Here is a 26,145-nt window from a genome sequence, read left to right as displayed (position 1 = left end):
TACTTCTTCCCGTGACCATTTACAGGGGGGATGTAGTATATTATTCATCCTGGTCTGGGGACCACACACCAGAGGAGGGGTACTGACACACATACACAATGTGAAAATGTCTTGTTAGCTGTCCCTGCGAGCCTGAAAGGCTGCCTGCCTGCTACCCCGGGCTGGCTAGCACCCAAATAAGTGCTGTAGGCACAGTCTAGTACCACTTGGAGATTTGATCAGGAAATCAGGATCATTCTGAAAATGGGAAGGATTTCTCACTTACCCCTTTGTAATCCCACGAAGGTGCAGTTTTATGGCGAGTGGAATCCTCAAATGCCTCTGTTTTGGTCACAGGCTCCCTGAAGTGCACAAAGCTTTAACATTGAGCCAGCCTTTTGCTTTTTTGGGACCCAGAGTCTCTGGGGTTTGCGGTATTTACCCTATAGTACCATTAGAATCTCCTGATTCACAGTCCGAGGAAGGGGAGCTGTGTAGGAGCCCTGCTTCTCTCCCCAGGGATTCTAGGACCCACTTTCGGACTTGTGGGAGGGGACCAGTAGCCCAGAAAGGGTCTCTTCTTTATGGTTCTTCGTTGTCACAGGACTTACCCCAGTTGTCTGGATAAAGTCCTCCTCATCCTCAGAGCCTCTCCCTGTTCTGATCTCTCTCTCCTGGTTGAGTTTTTCTGCAGTGAAGTCGCAGCTACTTGGGGGGTGGGGGATAGAGGTCCCAACCTGCCTGTCTGACTTAGAGCCCTGTGCCCTTGCAGAGATAGGGTCAGCTGGCTGGCTGCCTGGTGCTTGCATGGCTGCTCTGCCAGGCCTGCAAGGGGGCAGAGGAGCTCAGTGGGATGCATGCAGCAGAGGCGACAGGTGGCTATGATCACTATGCTCCCAGATGCTGGTACTTGCATAGCTGCTGTGTCATGCCTTGAAAGGTGGCAGATGAGCTTGGCAGGGAGGTGCTACAGTGAGGCTTGAAAACAATTTAACCACTCAAAACAACGAATCTACAAGAAAAGGATGGGAGCGAAGCAAACCACCATTTGCTGTCACGGAGACAGAAGATCTAGCACCAAGCAGGAAAACGGGGTGTGGCTAGCACAGGCTGTGCTGCAGTTTATGGAAACTTTGGGCAGGAGAGGAATAGCCCATTCATATCAGAATTGTGGGAGACACTGGGTAGCAGAAAGAGGGACTGAAAATGGCAAGAGGGGGAGAAGAGGAGGCCAGAATGGAGCAAAAGCTCACGTCCTAGCTGACAGGTCAATACTTAGGAAAGTGGTAAAAGATTCAGTTGGATTCTTTGTATTTTTAAATTGTTGGAATGAGGTTCATTTTACTTAACTGTCCAATTGTAAAGTTAATGCAAAGTAGACAAAACGAATGGGAAAGAACTGAGATTTACACAGCTTAGAATGTATTTGAGAAGCGTTTCTTATTCTGCATCTTTTTCACAGTTCTCAAGTTGTCTTTGGTTAGAAATCTGAAGACTGAAGCAACATATGTAAACAAATGAAAAGTCATCACAATCAGTTTAATGAAGTGCACAGAATAGCGATTGATCATGTCAATAAAAATAAAACAATTAATTTTACATCAAGTGTGCTTTATTTCCTCCACAGGTATTCTGTTAAATAAAGCACCGTATAGATACTGCCAGGCCACAGCTAAAGAGGATTCTTTACAGAATCAAATTTCTTGTGGTTGTTTAGTATACAAGTAAACTTAATTTTGATAATAAGAACCACAGCGATCTGAGGCAATCTGCCTCTATTATAAGGTACAAAACTGGCACAGAGGACACCATATTATACACAGTAAAAATGCCATAAGTTTAAATTACATCATACAGGGCAAGGAGGCCCTGTTCTCCCATACAGCCATATTAAATGAAAGCCACTACAGTGAACTCTTAATTACATAAAACATATCCATTATCTGATTGCCCTTTAAGAAAAGTACGGTAGATGCAAAAAATGTTTTAATCTGGAGTTCTGCCTGACCAAGAATTAAGCATATAAATCTATCTTGCCATTCAAGCAGAGAGCACTGGACAAACTGAAGCACAAAACAGAAATAAGCAAAACTTATACAAACAGCATTTTCAGGGGGGAGGAGGGAAAAAAAAAAAAGACTTAAAAGCAGACATGCTCCATCTAATGTCAAGAAGCAGCTTGGTTTCCTTTGCCAGATATCCTTGTGACCACATGAATCGTAGACTCAATGGTCCTACATAGGATGTCTAAAATGTCATGCTGCTGCATGTGACTAAAAAGTCCTCTGGAATGGCCACAACTGATTGATAAACTATTTTCAGGGTCCTGGGATGGTAAGGCTTGACCATCGCAGCCTCTTAGATCTGCTAGGTCAGATAAAACTGCTGAAATTGATGTGGAGGGGAACTCTGAGTCATCTTCAACTGCATTGGGATCCTTGGAACTCTGCAGATCTTTAAATTCCTTGCACTCTTCAAATTTACCATTGCCTGACTGCTCTTCTGTGTGTTGTGACCTGGTAGTTAACATCATGTCTTCTGAAAAGGAAGATGGGACTTCCATTCTGTATTCTTTAACAGAACTATTTTCAGGGGAAGGAGGATCTTGTTCAGTGCCAGGATCAATGATAGAAGAGTCTCTTGTCTCATTATCTGAAGTGCTTGTTGGAGTCAATGCCTCCCTTGGTTCAGTTTTCATATCACTGATGCAGCTGTCTACAGTATGCTCCTCATCACTGCTAACCCGTCTTCTTTTTACAGGAGTAGCTCCTTCATCATCTGTAAAACCAACATACAGTTTGCAGTGAAGTACATTTATCAGATTTGTTTTATATTTACATTCAAATCTCGAGGTCTTTTATTTAATGTTTTTCACTTTCAGAAACTCTTCTGTATGTAGGCAAACAGCGCTCACTAGAGATCTCCTCAGAGGCTCATCAGATTGGAGAGATTCATTAACTAACTGCCTGCTTAAAATTTCACTTCCTTAGATTCTTGTGTGTTGCATTAGGGATTGGAATCAGCAAATCTGAAGCTCTAGTGTTAAGCAGGTAACGTAAGATCTTTACAGAAAGGACTGTCTTTTTTGTTCTGTGTTTGTACATCACCTAGGGGTCCTGGTCCATGACTAAGCTCTGGCACAATACAAATAATAAATAATGATGATAATGATAATAAATAATATTTTTTGTTTGTTTAAACAGATTTCATTACATAACCTCTCTTTAATATGCTCAGATTTGTAAAAGATTTTCCTCTCCATACTAAGTGTAATTGTTCTGGTCCAAGGAAGTAATCCTGGTCCCACTGAGGTCAATGGTAAAATGCCTTTTGATTTCTATACAACCAGGATTTCACCCCATTTGTTTTGGATTGACAATGTATAATGTTATGTGTACAGCATTATTAGTTTGGATGGTATTATACAGAAAAAAAAAACAGGTCCCTTACCCGAGACCCTTACAATCTAGTTTACACATGACAACAGGGAGAAATGGGAGTGGGAAGCATCATACAAAGGAAACCGATAGGTGAGATTTACATACTATAGCCTCATGAGGTTATTTATTGCATCACACACATACAGTGTCAGTTCGTTCCTATTAGTTTATCTCATTTCAGTATGCAAATTTGTCAAAATTAGGATTGTGCTTTTTTCTCTTCTTTTTATGGCATGGGAGTGGAATCAGCACTAGAAGGCCAGTCCAAGGAAGTGGGTGTTAGAATTTTTTAAAAGGGGAGGTAGGTTCCATAGTTAGCAGGTTATTTTAGACATAGGGATGATACGGGAGAAAGATACAAAAACAGTCTCAAGGCCAGTGGAGCTGGCATAGCAGAGTATGGGGGACGGGAGTGGTAAGGGATGAAACAAGAGAAGTAGTCTGAGGAGCTTTGAAAGTGAGGACAAGATTTTAATTTCATGCTGCAAATGTGAACCAGTGACGGGGGTGATATAGTAAGAGCAATGGGCAAGAAAAATTATTTTAGCAGAAGTATTTTGGATTATCCAAAGGGGTGCAAGGCAAGAGTCTGGTAAACCAGAGAGGTGGTGGTTGCTCTAGTCTAACTGGGAGATTTCCATGGTATGGACCAGAATCTTGGTGGTACAGCCTGAGCTGGAGATATAAGGAGGAAGAACTGGCAGGATATAGCAACCGCGTGGATATGTGAGGTAAAGGAGAGGGAGTTGAAGATTACAACAAGGTTATAAAAGGCACACCTTTAGTTTTTCTTTCTTTGGCTTCTTGCTCTTGTAATGAGTTCCTCTGTTGTTGACAAGCCCTGCATTTGTTTAGCAGTTCTTGCAAAGTTGGAATCAGGGCCGAATTCAGCTGCTTAGGGGTGTGCACTGAAAGCAACAAAGCAAGTGCTCGAAGGTCCTAGAAACACCATAAACAAACACGATTACTAAAATACTTCAAACTTTATATTTACATTAATCCTACACACACTATCTACAATTGAAATAGGTTGATTTGTGTAATACGTAGAGATACACAGATACCAGATGTTCTGAACCCTTTTCTGCTTCCAACAGAATAGATTCCTAAACTTTGTTTACACTATAGAAATTTCTCAAAACTTTCCCACTAGTATCAGCAATGTCCTTAATGTAGACAAAGACCTACTGTGAAAAAGTTGACAATATTAAGTTGTACACTACAGAATTAGCCCCCTTGGTTAGGATTTCTTAATGCTTAATTCCAATGTGTTTTACACTAGTTCTGAACAACAAATAAAACACACTATGGTTGCCAACCTGACCGTGGAAAACCCATCAACAGTTTAAGAAATTTTGTGTTCAGTAGAAGTGGCACTGAATACGGAGAATTAACAAAATGTAGAATTACTTGAGTGTTTCTGTCAACCCCCAGCTATTTCATACCACTGCTGGTATCTAAACTCTGGGAGTAGAGGAGTTTGCATGTGCACTGATTTCCTGTGTGAACAGTGCGCTCTGCATGTTGAGAATGCTGAAAAGGTTGTTCTACATTTAGTCTCCAGACCATTCATTAAGTGTGGGCTCCTAAACCCAAAAGAGCCTGTCACTGGGGGCACTGTAAGATATCACAATATACACTGGCCTGTCTACATTATTCTGTTATGTAAACTTTAGCAAATCCCACTCGTTAAGTCATTAATACTGGGTCTAGACCAGTGTTAATTAAAGTATGTCACTGATCTCTTTTCGATGGTGCTGACTTTTTGTATCAATGAAGAACAAGTAAAATGAAGAAAAAGAAAAAGGAATAATTCCTTTTTCTTGTAGAACCAATTTCACTTAGAACAGTGGAAACAGAATTTTTTATTCATTACTAAATATTCAATAGATGGGTGAGCCTTTTCTGAATGGAAGTTACGTAACAAGAAAGGAATATTAAGAATTTTTTAAGATGCTGTATAGATGAGGGGGGAAAGACCAAAGGCACGGAGTCTAAAGGTGATCTAAGATATCAACCTAGATCCAATGCATCTGTAACTAGGGTGAGAATAGGCTGTGTAGGGGTAAAGGGAACCCCCTCCCAAACATTCCTAGGTTTTATCTACCAGTTCAGAAAGGATAAGAACTGAATGAAGGGGTACCTGAACCACCATGTCTATATGATGATGGGCTGTTGAGTACATAGAGGCCATCCAACCTTGCAAATGCTTGAAGTGCAGTCTGTAGCTGTACCACGTAAGTGCACACCGCCACGTGTCCTAGAACTTTGAGGCAGTTCTGAACTGTGAAGGCAGAAGGGCTAATAGTATGGAGGTGGGACGCAGTTCTGAGAAGGCCACTGACTCCTAAAATGCTGAGGTGGACAGACACCCCACTGGAGCTGTTGGGCAAACTTACATCGGGACACAATAGATCTGACTTCTGAGTCCAATGAGGAGTCCATTTCCTCCAACTATGGGGGAGATGAACTCATCAGTATCAGGGAGTGGGGTTGTGAGTCTGGAAAAGAGGGAACCAATGAAATCATCGCTGGCTTGCCTCTACATGTAATCCTACGGAGAGGAACCGTGAGCATAGAAGTGACCAGTACCAAGTGATGCTCTGGGGCTTGAGTCGGGACCGCAAGAGCATGTGGTTCCAAAGTTGGAGAATGGGGCATCAGTTTGGTATCAATCCCGGTACCCAGTCAGGGACTGGTAACCCCACACTAAAAAGACATAAGTTTACAATACTATTTACAGAATTACTATATAGGACTAAAACTAATATTACAGGTACTACATACACTGAGGGAGGAAAGATATGAAGAAACAAAGATTGCAGCTCCAACAATCATCATCACTGACAGTAGGAAGGAACTGAGAGGTGTTGGGGTCAGTGTGGCCCTTAATACCTGCGTGCAGTGGTAAGAGGTACCAGAGGGAATTCATATTGCACTTACAGGTACCGCTAAGGGAAAAATCTTTGACAACTGTGCACAAGGCATGCACACACTTACAGTGGAATGGAAATGTGGAATCACTTGAAGAAGAATTTGTTTTATTGTGAGAAAGTGGCCCAAGGAAAACAGCCCTGGAATTCTTGGAACAAGATTTGGAGGGTTTACCTTTTATGGTTGATGAAATATGCAAAGAGAAATAAGAATAGAACAGGTGCTTCCTAAGCTTCTTTAATGTTTTCCTACATTTTTCAATCTTTGGGATGATCTAATGTTTGTTTCAGAGAAGTAATCAGAGGTGTTGAGTGGAGGGCAGAGAGGGTAAACTCCTTTTTCCATATAATCACAGGTGGGACTCAGGAATGACTTTTATCAGATCTTGACTCCACTCACAGCAAGGAGGTGCCTGGGGCTGGAGTGACAGCAGCCTACCCACATGATGCAGAGAAAGAGAACAAGGGGAAACAGAAAGTGAAAAAGTAGGTAGCAGAGAGCTAAAAAAAACTGATAAAAAAAGAATTTTGAAGAGATCAGAATGGCATTCCAGAGCTATCTGCCTATCTCCTTAGCAGAGCAGAGATTTCTAGCAGGGAGTTGGTGAGCAGCCCCCTTATCCAGGGTTCAACCTGATGGACACCTCCAGCTGTCTCTGACCAGTTGGCAAAGAGGACCCTGCCTATGCATATAGTTTCAATCAATATGTCCACTCCCTAAGGCAAATCCTCACACTAGATACAATCTACTGAAACTCTGCCATAGAAAGGAAACTTGTTTTTAAAAGGTTTTATTATTTTAATGGCTTTGAAAAGTCTTACCCCATTTAAGGTAGAGCTTGCTTTGGAAATTTCAACTCGCTGGCTGCTGAAATCGGATTCTAGGCTTTGATATTGATTTATTAGATTTGTAACCAGAGTATTGATTAAATTGGCACAGTTTGCTTCAGAAAACACCTGCCCCTGGACCTGTAAGAGAACACATTCATTTCAAAGCTCTGAAGACTTGAATTGTGCAAAGTAATATCCTAAACTAATGTGATGTATAACAACTGCATTTCCATTAAATACGAACACTTAAAATACCACATACCTTTAAAAGAAAGTGCGTCAAGAATGTGTACACAATATTGTTGTTAAGAAAGGTTCTTTCATCCATTAGAATACATTTAATATATTCTGCAAAAACTGGATCTTCACACAGGAGTTTAATACAGTTCTTTGACATAGCAGACTAAAGAGGAGAGAAAAATACTTTGCAATTTAATGCTGCAAAATTAGCACTGAAATTATGACACTAGTGAGAGCATTGTACATAATTATCTATTAAGGGTAAATGAAAGAATAGGCACCATCTGGAATAATGCCTGCAACATTAATTGTCATGAAAACTAACAAACTGGGTCTACTAATCCAATTAATTCATACTGAAAATGTTTGCCTGTCATTAATGAAAATAAACTACTACTAATTCATACTGAAAATGTTTGCCTGTCATTAATGAAAATAAACTACTACTAAGAACAAAAAGAAATTAATTTGCAAAAAGAACGAGGAGTACTTGTGGCACCTTAGAGACTAACAAATTTATTTGAGCATAAGCTTTCGTGGGCTAAAACCTACTTCATCGGATACATGGAGTGGAAGATATACTAGGAAAATACATATAAACAGAGAACATGAAAAAATGGGTGTTGCCATACCAATTGTAATGAGGGTAATTAATTAAGGTGAGCTATTATCAGCAGAAGAAAAAAAACTTTTGTAGTGATAATCAGGATGGCCCATTTCCAACCGTTGACAAGAAGGTGTGAGTAACAGTAAGGGGAAAAAATTAGCATGGGAAAACAGTTTTACTTTATGTAATGAACCATCCACTCCCAGTCTTTATTCAAGCCTAATTTAATGGTGTCTAACGTGGCTACCATTCTGAAATTAATTTGCGTTCTTTGATTCACCTCATTTTATGTGAGGATGGAAGTTTGTCAGGAGTAGTGTGTATTTAGTGAGATCCAGCTCCCCTGGTCTCCAAAGCAACTATTGCCCCCTCTTCTGTGGGTATAAAGGGCCCTCCGGCAGTGGCACTGGTAGAGATCTGCTGCAAGAGGGGACAGGAGCCAGATCTCGGGAGGTCTCAGCCATGAATAATATTAGAAATGTAACTTAACAGTTTTTATGTTCATGAACTATAGTAAAGAGGGGTTACTCACCAGTAATTGTTGTTCCTAAAGAGCATGGACTCTGCATATTCACATTTGTGTGATATGGTGCCTCTGGCATTGAGCTGCGGAATATTACTATCGAGCACTAGTTGGAGCCACTAGTTCCTTCATCTCCCCGCCCAGAGGATTGTAGTGGCCCCAACTATCCTTCAGTCTGTTCCCTAATTTAGGAATTCACTACCTGAGACTCTGAAGAAGTGGGGAAGGTGGGCAGAAGGTGTGACTATGCAGAGGCTACATTCCGGAAGAACAGTTACTTGTAAGTAATCCCCTTTCTTCTTTGAGTGACCTCTGCATAGTCCCGCTCATGGGAGATTAGCAAAGAGTATAACCCTTAGGAAATTCGAGGTGAACAAGGAGGGTGGTAACTACCAAAACAAGCATCAGCTCTAGATGGCAGGTCAAGAGAATATGCTGGCTACCAATCCACTCTCCCATGAGGCCTCTGTGAGGTCATGAGACACATATAGAGCTACAAGCAACAGCTTGGAAATGCTGTGAAAAAGGCCAGCAACAGGTGCTGCCTTTGGGTTCATCGGATATCTTTTAATATATGCAGGTGCCTGAACAGCTGACAAGTCTTAACGAGGGTGTAAAATAGAATTGAGGAAACAGACAAGTTAGTGGTCTGTTTTAGATGGAAATGGAGATGATTTAAGACTCCAAATGGGGATTGAGGGCACTAACCGTGTCACACTTCTCATATGGACTCCTGTTTATAGAGAACTGGCCATTTGGTATGTATCTAACAAAGTCCAGGAAGTAACTATAGATATGAGAAGTTTCTCTTCTACACTGTGAGGTACAGATGATAATCCACTGGTCTACAATTTTTGAGACGTCGTCTGCTTCAGAGACAAAATGTGTTATTTATTATGTATTTTGATGTGCTGAATTCAAATATGACAATTAAAACAACTGATTGGCTACTGTTTCTAAGATATTTAAGTTTTTACATTTTATGTCTATGTATATTGTGTAGATAGTAGAGTTTTAATCATAAATTGTAAACCTAGGTCTTTTCATGTGTTTATGGTTGCTTTACATGATAATACTTCACCTGTCCTGTTTATGTAACACTTTAAAAATCAGCAAAAGGGTTATATAAATAAAATTTATTATGAAACAAAAGGCAAAAAACTATTACGTACATAGTTTAGTCCTATTCAGTGTCTACTCAGCGCTTCTTGGCTTGTCTCTTGTATTCATTAAATGGAGCATCTCTTGTCACTGTCCAGCAATAGTCTGCAAGCATTGATGGGCTCCATTTGCCCTTATAGCGTTTCCCCATTGCTGCAATGTCCTGGTGAAATCGCTTGCCGTGCTCGTCGCTCACTGCTCCGCAGTTCGGTGGAAAAAAATCTAGATGAGAGTGCAAAAAATGTATCTTTAGTGACATGTTGCAACCAAGGCTTTTGTATGCCTTGAGGAGGTTTTCCACCAACAACCTGTAGTTGTCTGTCTTGTTTCCGAGAAAATTTATTGCCACTAACTGGAAAGCTTTCCATGCCATCTTTTCCTTGCCACGCAGTGCATGGTCAAATGCATCATCTCGAAGAAGTTCACGAATCTGAGGACCAACAAAGACACCTTCCTTTATCTTAGCTTCACTTAACCTTGGAAATTTTCCACGGAGGTACTTGAAAGCTGCTTGTATTTTGTCAATGGCCTTGACAAAGTTCATCAGACTCAGCTTGATGTGTAAGGGTGGTAACAAAATCTTCCTTGATTCAACAAGTGGTGGATGTTGAACACTTTTCCTCCCAGGCTCCAATGACTGTCGGAGTGGCCAATCTTTCTTGATGTAGTGGGAATCTCTTGCATGACTATCCCATTCACAGAGAAAACAGCAGTACTTTGTGTATCCAGTCTGCAGACCAAGCACGAGAGCAACAACCTTCAAATCGCCACAAAACTGCCACTGATGTTGGTCATAGTTTATGCACCTCAAAAGTTGTTTCATGTTGTCATAGGTTTCCTTCATATGGACGGCATGACCAACTGGAATTGATGGCAAAACATCGCCATTATGCAGTAAAATTGCTTTAAGACTCGTCTTCGATGAATCAATGAACAGTCTCCACTCATCTGGATCGTGAATGATGTTGAGGGCTGCCATCACACCATCGATGTTGTTGCAGGCTACAAGATCACATTCCATGAAGAAGAATGAGACAAGATCCTTTTGACGGTCACGGAACATGGAAACCCTAACATCACCTGCCAGGAGATTCCACTGCTGTAGTCTGGAGCCCAACAGCTCTGCCTTACTCTTGGGTAGTTCCAAATCCCTGACAAGGTCATTCAGTTCACCTTGTGTTATGAGATGTGGTTTAGAGGAGGAGAATGGGAGAAAATGTGGGTCCTGTGACATTGATGGTCCAGGCCCAGAAGTTTCATCCTCTTCCTCGTCTGACTCAAGTGAGAATGATTCTGGTGCATCAGGAACCGGCAGTCCTTCTCCGTGGGGTACTGGGCGTATAGCTGATGGAATGTTTGGATAATGCACAGTCCACTTTTTCTTTTTTGACACACCTTTCCCAACTGGAGGCACCATGCAGAAGTAACAACTGCTGGTATGATCTGTTGGCTCTCTCCAAATCATTGGCACTGCAAAAGGCATAGATTTCCTTTTCCTGTTCAACCACTGGCAAAGATTTGTTGCACAAGTTTTGCAGCATATGTGTGGGGCCCTCCTCTTGTCCTGATCTCCAATTTTGCAGCCAAAATAAAGGTGATAGGCTTTCTTATCCATAGTGGTTATACTGCGCTTTTGTGATGCAAAAGTCACTTCACCACAAACACAGCAGAAGTTATCTGTACTGTTCACACAAGTACGAGGCATCTCTGCTCACTTTGGCTAAACAGAAATGTGTCCCTTTGCAAAATCAAACACTGAGAAATAAGAGAGCACGACACTGTATGATTTCTAGAGCTGATATAGGGCAATTTGTTCAGCAGAGTGATGTAAGCTTCGTTATGATTGCATCATCCACGACTTCTAGGAATAACATGATGCAATTCATATCATGTATGACGCAATACCAGCTTCAGATTGCATCATTCATTGTTTTGCCTAAAAAGCAAGTACTGTCCAAACCCAGTCATAGATTTATTCATAGATCCAGTCAAAGATGTATTTTCATTCTCAGTGACCCAGAATTAGTAAAGTTTGACTACATTTATTTCAGAAGCATTTTGGCTGTAGAGCAGTGTAATCTGACCAGAGATCCGGAGAGCTTTGAGAAAGAAGACTCCAATTCCAATTGAAAAGAAATTCATACACTATAGGGAATAACCCCGGAATGAACAACACCCACTGTAATACTCACAGCACAACAATAAAGAAATCCAGATTCCTTAGTGCAGTCATGAAGGCAAAGCAGTAAGCAACCCTACTGGTCCATGGAGAAATGCTTCAATAAACTAGGGTATTACAAAGTTAGGGAGGCCCACTGTCCCAGGCATCTGAAGGAAGCTGAAATCACAACCCCTGCTATTCATAATATGGTCCTGGATTGTTCAAAAATCTAGAAGTCAGGGTATCAACCTGGACAATTCAGGATCAGGTGGAGAGTCTTAATCCAACCTAAACACAAAGATCTAGTAATCTGGAAAGTGGTGCTAACATCAGACACAGGACACTTGAACCAAACTGCCAAGATTCTATTACAGTTATTGCAACATCTTGGCTGAGTCTCATCTGATCTGCAGACAGATCTCCGGAACCAATGGAACTAGAGGGAATATGCAGTGGAATTTCTGATTCCATTTGAGAAACAGATTTTGCCAGTGACACTGGCTTTTGTCTGACCCTGAAGTAGAGCTTGAGATAAGGGGTGTTGGGCTTAGTAATGAATAGGCCTAGTCTGGATTTTCCCTTTATAGAATACCTGGTGGAGACCTGAGACAGGCATTGGTACTTTTGGCAGATGAGTTTCTGGTCCTGATCAATGGGAGAAAGTCTTACAGATTAGACAAACTGTTTTCAACTCCAGAACCCTAAAGCAGAAGCTTTAATTTCCAACAGTGACCATATTCTATAAAAGGGTTGAGAACAAGATGACCATCTTACTCCATCTGGAAATATCCCTGTCGATAGTAAGAAAGGAAGGAATCTCGTGATGAACATGTGTTATCTTTATCTTCTGCATCTCAAATGGCCCAGGTGTAAGTAGCATCAATAAGGTATGTTTCCCTTTGTAATTAATCTTATGGAGGCCATACAAAGGCCTGGAGAAAAGGTATCACCAGTTATACTGATAAGGATCCTGTCTGTAGACCAAAGTCTAGATACAGACATTTTTGCATGAATGATTTGATGTCTGAGACAGTTAGGACAGGTTAGCAGCGTTCTCAATTTTTTTAATGCTGTTTTAAAAGCAAAGTATCTTGTGGATACTTGTGATTAATTGGAGTGACATAACAGAGCTGGGTTTTGTTGCATGAAAAGGGTTGATATAATGCCAATGCCACCTTACAGATAGCAGTTTGCCTTAAACCGTTGCTGTACCGTTTCTTTATTTTTCGGACTGAAGAAAGACTCTGCTAACTAACTGTTAATCTAACTAGAAAGAAAATAGCCCCAAAAGGCAAAATCAAAAGAGAAACGGCCAAGAAAAGCACTGAAGACACTGGGCGTGATTTGAGCTCACTGAAAGAAAAAGCAACAGGTTGGCCCACTCACTCTTTTATACCCCTGGCATCCTTTGCAAGGGAGGGGAAGGAGCAAGCAGCCCCAAAACATAGTGCTCACTAGAAAAATTCTGCAGCTGAACGCCAGAGGTGCCATATCCCCCAAGTGGGAATATGCAGCCATTGTGTCAGCAGTGTTACCGCTGTGTCAGCATTTCCACTAAAAACTGCGTATTTTCATGATTTTAGAACTTGGGTTATATACATCTCTTCAAGCCTGCAACTTGACAAGCAATCTAGGGTGATTTAATTTTTTTAAACTTTATTTGAAAAAAGTCTGTAGTTGTTTTCACAGAAGCGCAAGAGTGCTGATGGGTGTCCTGGACAAATTCTAACTTCGGTAAGTATATTCTAATTACCTAAATTCCTCCTGCACTTTCAACTGGGTATGGTATTCTTCACTCCCTATCCTAAACTGTTGAGTGAAATGGTTATATGCTATTAAAAAATTCTATTCTAGATCTACAGATTAGATTTATTGATCTTTTATATATATATTATATTATATATTATTATATAAGTATATATATATGTATATATATATATATATATATAGCACTCTTCATTGTGATATTTGGGTATACTACAACTCTGAAGTGGCTGGATTTCAATGGTGGGCAAAGCAATCTCTATTGACAAGCACAAGCTCCAAGCCTACTAATATTTATGCATGTGTGTAAAGTTAGTAGCATACAAAAGTGTTTGCAGGATCAGGGGTATACATGATCTGCATATCAGTTTTTTTTTTTTTTTTTTAAAAGATCCTTCAGGATAAAAGTCACAATATAAACACAAGGTGTTACTAATTGTTAACATTTAATTTTAAAAAGGTTAAAGTTGTGAACAAATTAACAACACCCAATACATTTAAAGTACTGAATTTAATTAGTAATTAGTCTTATGAATTGCTGTTTAAAAAGTAACTATCTTTAAAACATTTACAGTTGTCACATCTGGTAAATATTCTTGTTCAGTTGGTTCTCAAACCCATTTAAATTTTACCTGAGTCTGGCACAGCTCAGTCCAAAGTTTGGGAAACAATGCAAGATGAAGTGGTAAACCTTCATAAGCAACGAGGACACCTGAAATGTTAAGAGAAAACAAAACTGATGACATAAAGAACTACCTAAAACTGATCTTTGTAGGATATATTTATTTTTTGACCTGCATAGTTTTGAAGCACCATACAAATTCAGAGGACTATATCCTAAACCAATTACATATGACCACAAAGGTCTAGCATCTAGAATGGTTTTTATAGTAGTTAGTCTACAGAACAGGACTTTGTTCTATATTTTTACCTGCTGAGTCTAAAATGTAGCATCTGATCTCAATATTGTTTTCTTTTAATTCTTTAGCTGGAACAATTTATCAGTTTTCATATTTTTTGAGAAACAAAGCAGCATGAGCACAACAGATTTGAAATTTCTTAAGCTTCATCTTCACCTCAAGCCACAACTTTATCTACATACACATAATGAAACATTGGCTAGGTAACAATAGTGATCAATAGCAAAGGTTACACATTCTTGATAAACACTTCAGCAGAAAAATCCCACACTAAATAGTAATTTTGCTCTGTGGTTCATGGCTTGAACAAAGAATCAGTGGGTGACTCAATGGCTTAATTAATTCCTACCTGTAAAAGCCAATCCACACTACCTCCATAATTTTGTAACTAGTCAAAAAGATAGCTCTTATCAGTTACAAAGAAACTTTCCTGACAACATAACCATGTTTGTGTATCTACACCTATCATGCTGCCTAACTATACTGTATTGTGGGAAAATCTGAGTAGTTATTCCAGAAGATGCACACACAGAGCACCACTCGTATGTGTGGCAATTCACTTTAGGATGTCCTACACAGAGAGAGCTGGGATGAAGAAGGACTGCTGAACTCGTTAGACAGGCAGAGTAAAAAAAACTAGTGTCCTGGAATTGTTATAGAAAGACTACTCTAGGCCTCTGGCAGGGGTGAAACACAGCTGCCATGTGTGGAAGTAAAAACCATTTTCACCAGATGAGTACAAACTCAGCTAAAAGTTATAGTGTGGTCAGGCCGTAACTCATTAACTAGAATCAGGCCCAGGTCTATAGTGACAGAGTTGGTGCTCTCCGATGGCTCTTTGGTTGCTTATGTAAAATGAATTGGTGGTCTCAATTCAGCTATTACTGCACAGATGAGGCATCCATATCCCAGAAACCACTGTCAGAGTTGGCACTAATTGGCACACTTGTTAGCAGTCTCAGCAAGGCTGAGGATTAAGGTCTAGATTTGTAAAGGTATTTAGGTATTGCTGTGCTCAGCTCTGCAATACAGAACTGATTCAGGAGCCTAAATCTCATTTTCTAACGGGATTTAAGCATTTTGGAGCCTAAATCCAACTGACTATCAATATACTAAATTATATTTTAAAAAGTAAGTACATAGTTTCGCATAATTGCCACTACAAAACATCTCAATGGCTAAGGGAAGTCTGTTTAGGTAGGATTTACTGTTTAACTGCCATACTTACTCATCTTAACTAAAGTTTCGGTAAACTTTTCACAGTTGATTGCAACTCGACATAATAGATGGATGAACTGATGGTACGAAAAGAAGTAGTCTAGAAGCATACGATCATAAACATCATCTTTACCCTGAAGATTTAAGAAAACAATTTATAAATCGATTAAGTTTAAATTAAGCAACTGGGCAACTACATGACATACCTAAAAATTTAGTTAATAAGCTTATTAAGAGCCGTAAGTTTTCTATGCATTTAATAATATACTGCTGTATAACCTGATGAGCATTTCCAAAATTAACTCAAAATAGATTTGATGTGAATAAAATTAGATGCTAATTTGCAGATCAGTGTACATACATTCAGTTTTTAAAGGGCATATCAATAACCAGATTAATATCTGTTTGCAACACCCAAAACGTTCTTTAAAGACAGTTTTATAGATAGGGCCCTAACAAATTCACTGCCATGAAAAACATGTCACAGACCGTGAAATCTGGTCTTTTGTGTGCTTTTACCCTATACCAGTGGTTGGCAACCTTTGGCACCTGGCCCATCAGGATAAAAATTTATTTGGAGTGTTCGCAGGCCCGGAGCCCCGCAGCTCCCACTGGCCATGGTTTGCCGTTCGGGGCCAATGAGAGCTGCGGGAAGCAGCACTGGCCGAGGGACATGCTAGTCGCCGCTTCCCACAGTTCCCATTGGCTGGGAACGGCGAACCACAGCTAGTGGGAGCTGAGGGGCTCAGTGCCTGCGGACGCTCCAGATAAACAAACAGTCCTGTCCACAGCTTTACCCTGACGGGCTGGGTGCCAAAGGTTGCCGACCCCTGCCCCATACTATACAGATTTCACCGGGGGAGACCAGCGTTTCCAATTAGGTGACTCCCAAGCCATACCTAGGTGGTGGGGTCAGAGTTATAGAATCGCTGATTGGAGCACTGCTCTGCCGAAAGCTGCATCATCTCTGGCATGCTGAATGGTGACATAATGAAAGATGAACGTATGCACCGAGGACCAAGTTGCTGTCCTGCAGATTTCTTGTATCAGGGACCTGGGCCAGAAACGCCTCCAATGAGGCCTGTGCTTTAAGTGCCGGCTCGTAGCACGTACAGATGCAGGACGTGATCCAGCAAGATATTCTTTGAGATGAAATTGGGAGACTTTTCATCCGGTCTGCCACCACCACGGACAACTGGTTTGACTTCCTGAATGGCTTAGTGCAATTGATGTAAAAGCTAGCGCCGGCCGAACATCCAGGGAGTGCAGACTCTTCTCACAGCCACTGGTATGAGGCTTAGGATAAAAAACAGGCAGGAAAATGTCCTGACTAGTGTGGAAGTGCGACACAACTTTAGTAAGAAAGGTCGGGTTACGTTGGAGTTGCACCTTATCCATGTGGAAAACTGTATAGGGTGGATCGGAGGTAAGGGCCTTTAACTCAAGACACCCTCCTTGATGATGTAATGGTGACCAGAAAGGCTACCTTCCACGACAGACAGAGAAGGGAGCAAGTTTCCAGAAGTTCAAATGGGGCCTCCATCAGTCTGGAGAGGACCAGGTTAAGGTCCCACATGGGAACAGGCTGTCTAAGCTGGGAATGTAGCCATTCCAGACGCTTGAGAAACCGGCCAACCATAGGGTTGGTGAAGACGGAGCATCCAAGCCGAGATAGCAGCGAGGTGTACCTTTATGGATGACACTGCCAGGCCTTGCAGTTTCAGGTGCAGAAGGTACTCTAAGATGAGAGGTATTGGTGTTTGAAGTGGGGGTGTATGACACTTGTCACACCAGCAAGTAAACCTTTTCCACTTTGCCAGATATGAGGCCCTAGTGGAGGGCTTCCTGCTGCCGAGTAAGACCTCCCTAACTTGTTCTGAGCACAGAAGCTCCATGGGGTTCAGCCATGAAGCTTCCAGGCAGTGAGGTGGAGGAACTGCAGGTCAGGGTGATGAAGATGACCGTGGTCCTGAGTGATCAGGTGGGGGAGGAGTGGCAACGTGATCGGGGTGACCACCGACAGTTCCAGGAGCGTGGTGTACCAGCATTGTCGAGGCCACGCTGTTGCCACCAGAATTATCTCCGCCCCGTCCCTGCGTAACTTGAGTAGGACACTGTGCACGAGTGGGAACAGGGGAAAGGCATAGAGCATGCAGCCTCCCCAGGGTAGCAGGAACGCATCTGTGATTGAGTCTGGGCTGTCTCTCTGGAAGGAGCAGAACACTGGGCACTTTCTGTTGCTCTGGGTGGCGAACAGATTGACCTGGGGAAACCCCCACCTTTGGAAGTGTATGACATCTGGCTGGATGGACCACTCGTGGTTGTGGAAAGACCTGCTGAGGTGGTCCACCAATGCGTTCTGAACTCCTGGTAGAGAGAATGCTTCCAGGTGAATGGAATGGGCTATGCAGAACTCCCATAGCTGGAGGGCTTCCCGTTACAGGGGAGAAGAACGGGCTCCACCCTGCTTGTTGATGTAAAACATGGCAGTGGTGTTGCTGTCATAACTGCCATGCACTGGCCTTGTAGTTGGGCCTGAAAGATTTGGTATGCTAGCCTCACTGCCCTCAACTCCTTGATATTGATATGAGAGAGAGCTCGTCCTGTGACCAGAGGCCCTGTGTTTGGAGGTCTCCCAAATGCACACCCCATCCCAGAGCTGACGCATCCGTTACCAGGGACAAGGGGGGCTGGGGGCTGCTGAAGGAACTCTCACACACTGTCTGAGGGTCAAGTCACAGTTGGAGGGACTCGAGTACTTGCTCTGGCACCATGACCAGAGCTCAGGCTGTCGTGCCCCGGGCGATAAGTCGAAGCGAACCATGCCTGGAGTGGCCTGAGCCTCAGTCTGGCGTCCTGGACCACGTAAGTGCAGGCTGCCATGTGGCCGAGGAGACTCAGGCATCTCCTTGCTGTAGTGGTCGGGTACTGCCTGAGGCCTTAAATGATGTCTGCCATGGTTTGCCTGAACTGAATCCAACATTGCCCCGATTAACTCAATTTTTTGAGTCGGTGATAAGGTTGACTTGTTCATGTTGAGGAGGAGCCCCAGTCTCTTGAAAGTGGATCTGATTAATCGGACTTGGGACTCCACCTGTTCCCTGGTGCGCCCCCTGAGCAGCCACTCATTGAAGTAGGGGTATATCTGCACCTGCCTCCTTCGGAGGAAGACTGCTACAACTGACACTTGGTGAACACTCGGGGAGCTGCTGACAGGCCGAAGGGAAGGACCACGAAAGGATAGTTTGTGATAGACCACAAACTGAAGGAATCGTCTGTGTGCAGGCCGAATAGCTATGTGAAAGTACGCATCTTTCATGTCAAGGGCAGCATAACAGTCTCCCAGATCCAGAGAAGGGATAATTGTACTCATGTGGAACTTCAATTTTACCATGAACTTGCTGAGTCCTCGCAGGTGTAGAATGGGTCTGAGAACCCCCTTGGCCTTGGGGATTAGGAAGTATCAGGAATGGAATCCCTGGCCCCTGAGGAACCTCCTCCACTACTCCTATGGCTAGGAGCACCTGAACCTCCTGAATAAGGAGTTGCTCGTGAGAAGGGTCCCTGAAGAGGGATGGGGAAGGGGGTTGGAATGGAGGGGAGGAGCAGAATTGAAGAGAATATCCCACTTCAACAGTAAGAAGAACCCATCAGTCCAATGTTATTCGGGACCAAGCACGGCAGAAGTGGGACAGACGATTCAAGAAACAAGGGGAAGGATCCGGTGTTGTGGCGGGTGCACCGTCCTTGGGCACACCTTCAAAAGGCCCGTTTGGAGCCTGATGATGGCTTAGCTGGGCCCTGGTGGAGAATGGGGAGGCTTCCGCCTGCCATTTCTGCTCCTCCTTCTAGAGAAATCCTACCTCAGTCAAGGAGGATAAGGGCGTTGCAGTTGCGGCCTGAAGTGTTTGCATTGGGTTGCTGGTGTGTGCATACCCAATTACTTCATTGTCGCCCGGTAGTCTTTTAGGCTGTGCAACCTGGCGTCTGTTTGCTCTGCAAACAGGCCTGCCCCATCGAATGGCGGGTCCTGCAGAGTTTGCTGCACCTCTGGGGATAAGCCTGATGCCTGTAGCCCTGAACTCCTCCTCATGACTATCCCTGAGGAAAGGGTGCAGTGCCGCAGCATCCAAAGAGGCCTGCAAAGAGGTCCATGCTACTTCTTTGCCCTCCTCAACAATAGCCCCAAACACCTCCCTGGACTCCAAGGGCAACAATTCCCTAAATTTCAGCATGGATGTGACATTCCCCTGGTGTTATCTGGACTGGTGATCTGCTGGGTGTAGGCAGATGCATCATCGCCGGTTTGCCCCATGACAGTGCCACTTTCAGTAGCGCCGGGGGCTTGTCCCGGAAAGCCGGGGACCTCGGTGCAGTCATGGCTTTGAGATCCCTCCTGGCCTCTAAGGTGTCTGGGGTGGATGGCATCCCCACCTCTTCCACCATATGGCTTGCGGAGTCCAAAGGTACTGGACTCAACGGTCCCCTTTACGGTGCAGAAGTCGACGGTGCTGGTTCCAAACATCACGGTGTTGGGTGCTCCTTCCTGGGATGCGCTCCAATGGCTGACTCCGAGGGATTGAGTCTCAAAGGCAGAGATCCACTCCTACCCTGCTTCTGGTGCCGCTCCTGCGGCGCAAGGGAATGAGATCAGTCCCAGACAATTCCCGTTGGCTTTGGTTGCGTTGCTGTGGGTCCCTATGTCCATCTACCACGGATGCCGGAGCGCTCTGCACCGATGAACTTGGTGCCGTGTCTTACTGCACAGAGGTGGATTGCGGTCTGAGAGCCGCCTCTATAAGAAGATGTTTTAAATGAAAGTCCCACTCCTTTTTCATTCTAGGGCGAAACCCTTTACAAATTCTGCACTTATCAGCCTGCTGCGCCTCCCCCAGACACTTCAGACAAGCATCGTGGGGGTCGCCCGTTGGCATGGGCTTATTGCAGGATTTGAACCCTTGGTGCTGAGATATGCCCTGAGTCCCCAAGGGGAGATAGGCAGTTGGGGTGGAGGGGAAACCCCCACACCCAACAGCTAAAACTACTAACACTAACTAACTACAAATACAAGTAACACTAAATTAATACGAACTGAAAGCTAGAAGAATGAGAGAAGAACTTGTTAAGCAAGTCGCCACAGTTCCAATGACTGTCACTGGCGGTAAGAAGGAAATGAGGAGGCGCCAGGTTAGCAGGGTCATATATTGAGTGCCATGGAGGTGACACCCCAGAGGGCTCTGCAGCCGACCCGACGGGTGCCGCTAAAGGAAAAACTTTCCAATGACTGTGCATATGGCACGCACACACCTAATTGGAATCGATATGAGGAATCAATCGAAGAACAACTAAATTTTCAAAGATATATATAGCCCAATAGATAAAATCAGGTTTGCAGTTTTGCATTCCAAAGTTTTCACATATAATTTCTGCATCCAAATTTTTGCATTTATATGCTCAAGCATTGGCATGCACAGATCAGATAGTTAGAAATCTAAGTATCTGAGATTCATGCATGCAAACACAATTTAATGAAAAAACACGCAGATGAAAAATACATACGCAAAAATATTAGCAAGAAAGATGGTTGGTGCAATTTTAGAGACTTCCTTTAAAACTGGCTCTTAATACTAAAGAATTATTAATTATAAAATGTGGGCTCATACACTATATATATATTTGTAATGGAAATTCATAATATTACATCATTTTGGGCACAGGCACCACCACATAATTCAAACCCACTGAGGAAAATTTTAAATTTCATAAGTACAGTTTTTAAAATTTGCTTACACAGTAAGTTAGTGGGTAAACGCATTGTACAAGGCATCATTTTGAAAGCACTTAAAATTATGCTTTCTTTACAAACTACAAATATGCAATGCCATTGACAGGAAAACAGGTTTCCCTATGTCCATATATGTACATACCTTGCTGGCTTCCATCATCGTAGGCAAGAGGCACATATTGAGTTCAGGACGAGGAGGACGGATATTACTTTTCCCTCCTATTAATTTCAGATTTTCACGACAGGGGAAATAAGGTCCAAGAGACACTGTAGTGTAAATTAGGACAAAATGATGAAGAATTTAAAAGGTCAACACTAGCACCCCTCAATGCACACAAAGAACAATTGTATTGAAATTCAACTGTAAAATACAACAATTAGAAATACATACTTGGGATATTACTGTGGTGGTATGTACAATGGTTGTGCTGCAGAAATGGAACCAAAGTGTGCAGGAAATCATGAGGGCTTAAAAGCACAAGCTCCTTGAGGACATCTACAAATGAAAAGTTGGTTTTGCTATTACACAAAGTTATTTCTTAAGTGTAAACATGACTTATGGCTCATGCATCTGAAAACCTGATCTATTTGGTATTACTTCTGCTAGTGCACATTGTGGAGGCAGGCTTTATAGTGAACAAAATTTAATGTGAAAACACCTGAAATAATCAAGGATCCTTCACCTCTACCACTAGAAGAAAACCTAATCAGTGTTATATCAACTTTCCCTTAACAACCAATAAGAGGGGTGTCAAATTGTAGGAAGTAGAAGCTCAAGAAAATTACCCTCTTTGCTTCTTCTTTACCATATCAGGTATGATGCCTGGAAAATGGCAACCAGCAGCAGCCAGGACGACAATGACAAGGGCACTCAAAGTAACAGGAAAAGGCATACAAATTATATTAAAAATAGGGTTAATTTGGACAGTGGGTTAGGCCTTCACAAACAAGAAAAAAATGCAGATTCTACTCCTTAAAAAAATCAGATAAAGCCTTTCAGAAGAAGTTTGCTAATGCAAGAAGACAAGAATTTCTTGGTATGACGTCCATTCCTACAAGTTAAACACCCCACCAGGAATCAAGAAGCAAGAAACATCATAGCCCGGTACTTTTAAAAGCTATTTAACATATCTTTTTACTTTTATTGTTGCCTTTTTTTAGTAAATGGGGCATAGAAATGGACACAGGGAGTTCTTACTCAGGGTAATGAGGTTTCTGTGCTTCACAACAAATGAGTTTTCCCACTAACTTTAAATATTAATTTAGTTACCCTGTGGATGCTAAATTAAAGATCTGGAACTTGATTCTGATCTTACTAACACTGTAGAAAATCTATTGATTTCAACAGTGTTATTCCTGATTCACACTAGTATAAGCGAGAAGAGAATAGAATCAGGCACCAGGCTTTTAAACAAGCTAGATGAATAATATAAAATGATGCCTAACAAATCCTAAATATTCATTTTATTCTTGATATACAAGGATTAGTAAGATCCTTGGGAAAATAAACAATAATTCTATTAATGTCAAAAAATTAACAAATCCAATGTGCAGAACATTCATAAATAATCGTAATATAGAACTGTTTCTGTTAATTTTAAATTGAGTTATATGGAAAGAATCTTTCCAGACTGCAGTAGCATTAATACAACTTACCAATGCAAGCATTTCTAAGTTCTGAAGGACTGTAAGAATTTAGCAGAGTTAAGAGTTTATGGGCAAATTCAATTCGCTCCTGCCACTGGATTAGCGCTTGCTTCACATCTGCAAATACAAAAACATGCTAAGTTATCTGTCATTCCAAATGCTTGACAACTTTTAATTCTTGAAGTAAGAAAGAAAATGGTCACATGGAGCAATTAAAACGATCATTGTATCAATTTTATAAATGTGATCTTAATCAAATTAGAAACCTAAGACTTGTCACTGGTCTATTGCTGTCAAAACTATACTATTTATTTTTAGATACATTTTAACACTTTAATAATTAAATTAATTTAGTCACTGTTACTGTCTAGAAAAAGATGATTCCCAAAGGTTACATAGCAACGAGACAAACAATGAAAGAATTTCTGTCCATGAAAATTAATTAGTTCAAACAAACTAAAGCCTATAATCTCTATTAAAAAAAAATCATTACCAAACCTTTTCTCTGAAGATATGGACGTGTTGATTTAAGGACCGAGAGGAATATTGACAAAAGTTCCACCAGGTCTCCAGTCACGTGACAAGCTGTGGCCTCATGATACATCATGTGCAATGTGTTAAAGGACTACAAAAAAGAAAGTAAAATGAAAGTAAAAGTTTATACTAACAAATTAAAATTTATTATTATTTCTAATTTAATCCTACAGATACTATTTTTACATTTATTTTACTACCACAAAAAGATGTATCAAAATGTTTTGTGATAGAAGCTGCCAGATATAAAGTTACTCAAAGAAGAATTCATTATACACAGTAGGTTGTCCAAATAATGAACAGTTAGTTAACTATGAACAAATGATTGTCAAAAAGAAGTAATTTTAAGTAATGCTCTAATATCATTCCCTGCCCTAGTACAGAGTTTTGGTATTATGGAGAGATGGTAGTCTGTCCATGATTTAGACTGTGATTTGCTTTTGGTTATAAAATTGATTTTTATCCCACTCTAAATTTCACCAATACTAGAGCAATCAGAAATTTCTCACTGTGTGCCCGTGGAAAATGAGTTTAAAAATGCTATTGAAAAACAGAGCAAACTCTGCATGCACACGCAAACAGTCTGATTCAGGAAACAGAAAAGCTTTGCAAACACATCCAACTTTGTTTATAAAATCTGTAAAACGAAGAGATTTGCTTCAAGGTTAATGCAATCTGTGCATGCATAGCCTGTGCAGTTTGTAAGTTGCATAAGCTAAACACTTCTGGCTCAAGGCAACTACTTAAATCTGCATAAGCAGCAGGTGGAGACTGAAGTCTAAAACCTAAAGAGCCAAGTAGAGCCCAAAACACTTAAGATTTTACAAATCTTTAATCCCAATTTGTCCAGAAACAAAGTTCTATTAAGGAGGCATGGGAAAGGGACTTGGGTGCACATATTTAAGAAAACAATGGTTACAGAATAATCATATATAGTCTAGTTAAGTTTATGTGCATTGATTACAGACATACAATATAAAATTCTGTGTCAGCTGAATTATTACTACAGCTCTAACAAAAGCATCTTCTGGGGATTTTTGACTTCGATATTGTAGTGGTATAGGCTACTCATATTGCTGGCAATACACAATATTGCAAGGATTTTGGCAAAAAAGGTATTTGAGAAGATATTTACTCTGCTTGAATGCCAATTATGTTTCAAACATCCAACAGATTAGGAAATACTATATATATTAATCTCCCTCAAAATATAATGCAAAACCTTAATTATGATCTATATTTATACCAGGAGAAAGATTCAGGATACACTGTCAACCCTTTGCAGTGAGGAAATCTATTCTGCTGACGTGGAACATTCTTAATGCTGTTTATTTAACATATAAAAACACCTTTAGCAGACAAGTGACAGCATATGGTCTATAATATAGTACAGTAGTTACTAGGGTTACCATACGTCCTCTTTTTCCCGGACATGTCCAGCTTTTTGGCAGTCAAACCCCCGTCCGGGGGGAATTGCCAAAAAGCCGAACATGTCCGGGAAAATGGCGGCTCTGCTCCTCCCCGACTGACACAGTGTAAGTTACGCAGAGCCCCCGCGGCTGGAGGCTCTGCTCCTCTTCGGCTCTGTTTAAGAGCCGGGCCGCCCGAGCGCTACCGGCTTCGGGCAGCCCCCGTGCCTCCGGACCCTGCGCCGCCGGAGCCCGGGAGGGGAAGTGCCCGGCTGGGGGCGCAGGGTCCGGAGGCATAGGGGCTGCCCAAAGCCCGAGCGCTACCGGCCTCACGGTTTGCCGGGCAGCCTCCAGATCCTGCGCCCCCGGCTGGGCGCTTCCCCTCCCGGGCTCCAGCTGCGCTGGGGAAGCGCCGGCTGGGGGCGCAGGGTCTGGGGGCTGCCCGGCAAACCCTGAAGCCGGTAGCACTGGGGCAGCCCTTTCCCCCTGGCTGGGAGTGGAAGGGAGGAGGGGGCGGAGTTAGGGTGGGGAAGGGGCGGAGTGGGGCGGGGCTAGGGTTGGGGGAATGGGTGGGGCCGGGGCCCATGGGGGTCCTCTTTTTTTATTTATGAGATATGGTAACCCTAGTAGTTACAAGTTGAAGAGCAGCTCAGACAAGACATTGCTTATACCACACTGTGGCCTTATCCAGCTTCCAGAGCCTTTAATGGAGTTCTATTGGGTCCAGTGTTAGCCTTTCTGCATGAAGCACCCTTCAACTAGAAGGTGAATCTAGCTGTTAAGCAACAAAACTAGTTATGTTTATTTCTAGAAATATCTTTGTAATGTCCTGTGCCAAACACCCCCCACCCCTAAAAACAAGTGTGATATAGGAACAGTTAAGAGTTTGGTTCATAAATTCGTTAGCTCAAATTTCTTACATCAACACATTTCTAAGAGACAAAAGGCAACCAGCAAAAATTTCAGAGCAAATACAGTTTAGTAGGTTTACTT

General features: G+C 42.1%; 1 protein-coding gene across 5 annotated transcripts in view; it reads right to left on the bottom strand.

Moving 5' to 3' along the window:
• Positions 1-1,499: 1,499 nt before the first annotated feature.
• Positions 1,500-26,145, bottom strand: part of USP34 (ubiquitin specific peptidase 34) — a 264,685-nt gene continuing 240,039 nt past the window's right edge. For all 5 annotated transcript variants that reach the window (XM_054021746.1, XM_054021747.1, XM_054021750.1 and 2 more), the window contains 10 exons: positions 23,708-23,834; positions 23,219-23,326; positions 21,954-22,058; positions 21,705-21,829; positions 15,788-15,911; positions 14,272-14,351; positions 7,446-7,586; positions 7,175-7,321; positions 4,199-4,358; positions 1,500-2,757 (listed from right to left, as the gene is read on the bottom strand). In XM_054021746.1, the coding sequence (XP_053877721.1) occupies positions 2,147-2,757; positions 4,199-4,358; positions 7,175-7,321; positions 7,446-7,586; positions 14,272-14,351; positions 15,788-15,911; positions 21,705-21,829; positions 21,954-22,058; positions 23,219-23,326; positions 23,708-23,834 (1,728 nt within the window). In that variant the 3' untranslated portion in view covers positions 1,500-2,146. The remainder of the gene's footprint in view (positions 2,758-4,198; positions 4,359-7,174; positions 7,322-7,445; positions 7,587-14,271; positions 14,352-15,787; positions 15,912-21,704; positions 21,830-21,953; positions 22,059-23,218; positions 23,327-23,707; positions 23,835-26,145) is intronic.

Source organism: Malaclemys terrapin, chromosome 3 (genome assembly GCF_027887155.1).
Source record: "Malaclemys terrapin pileata isolate rMalTer1 chromosome 3, rMalTer1.hap1, whole genome shotgun sequence".
NCBI classification, from domain to species: Eukaryota; Metazoa; Chordata; order Testudines; family Emydidae; genus Malaclemys; species Malaclemys terrapin.
The sequence above is the reverse complement of the archived record's forward strand: the minus strand, read 5'-3'. Positions and strand labels throughout refer to the sequence as shown.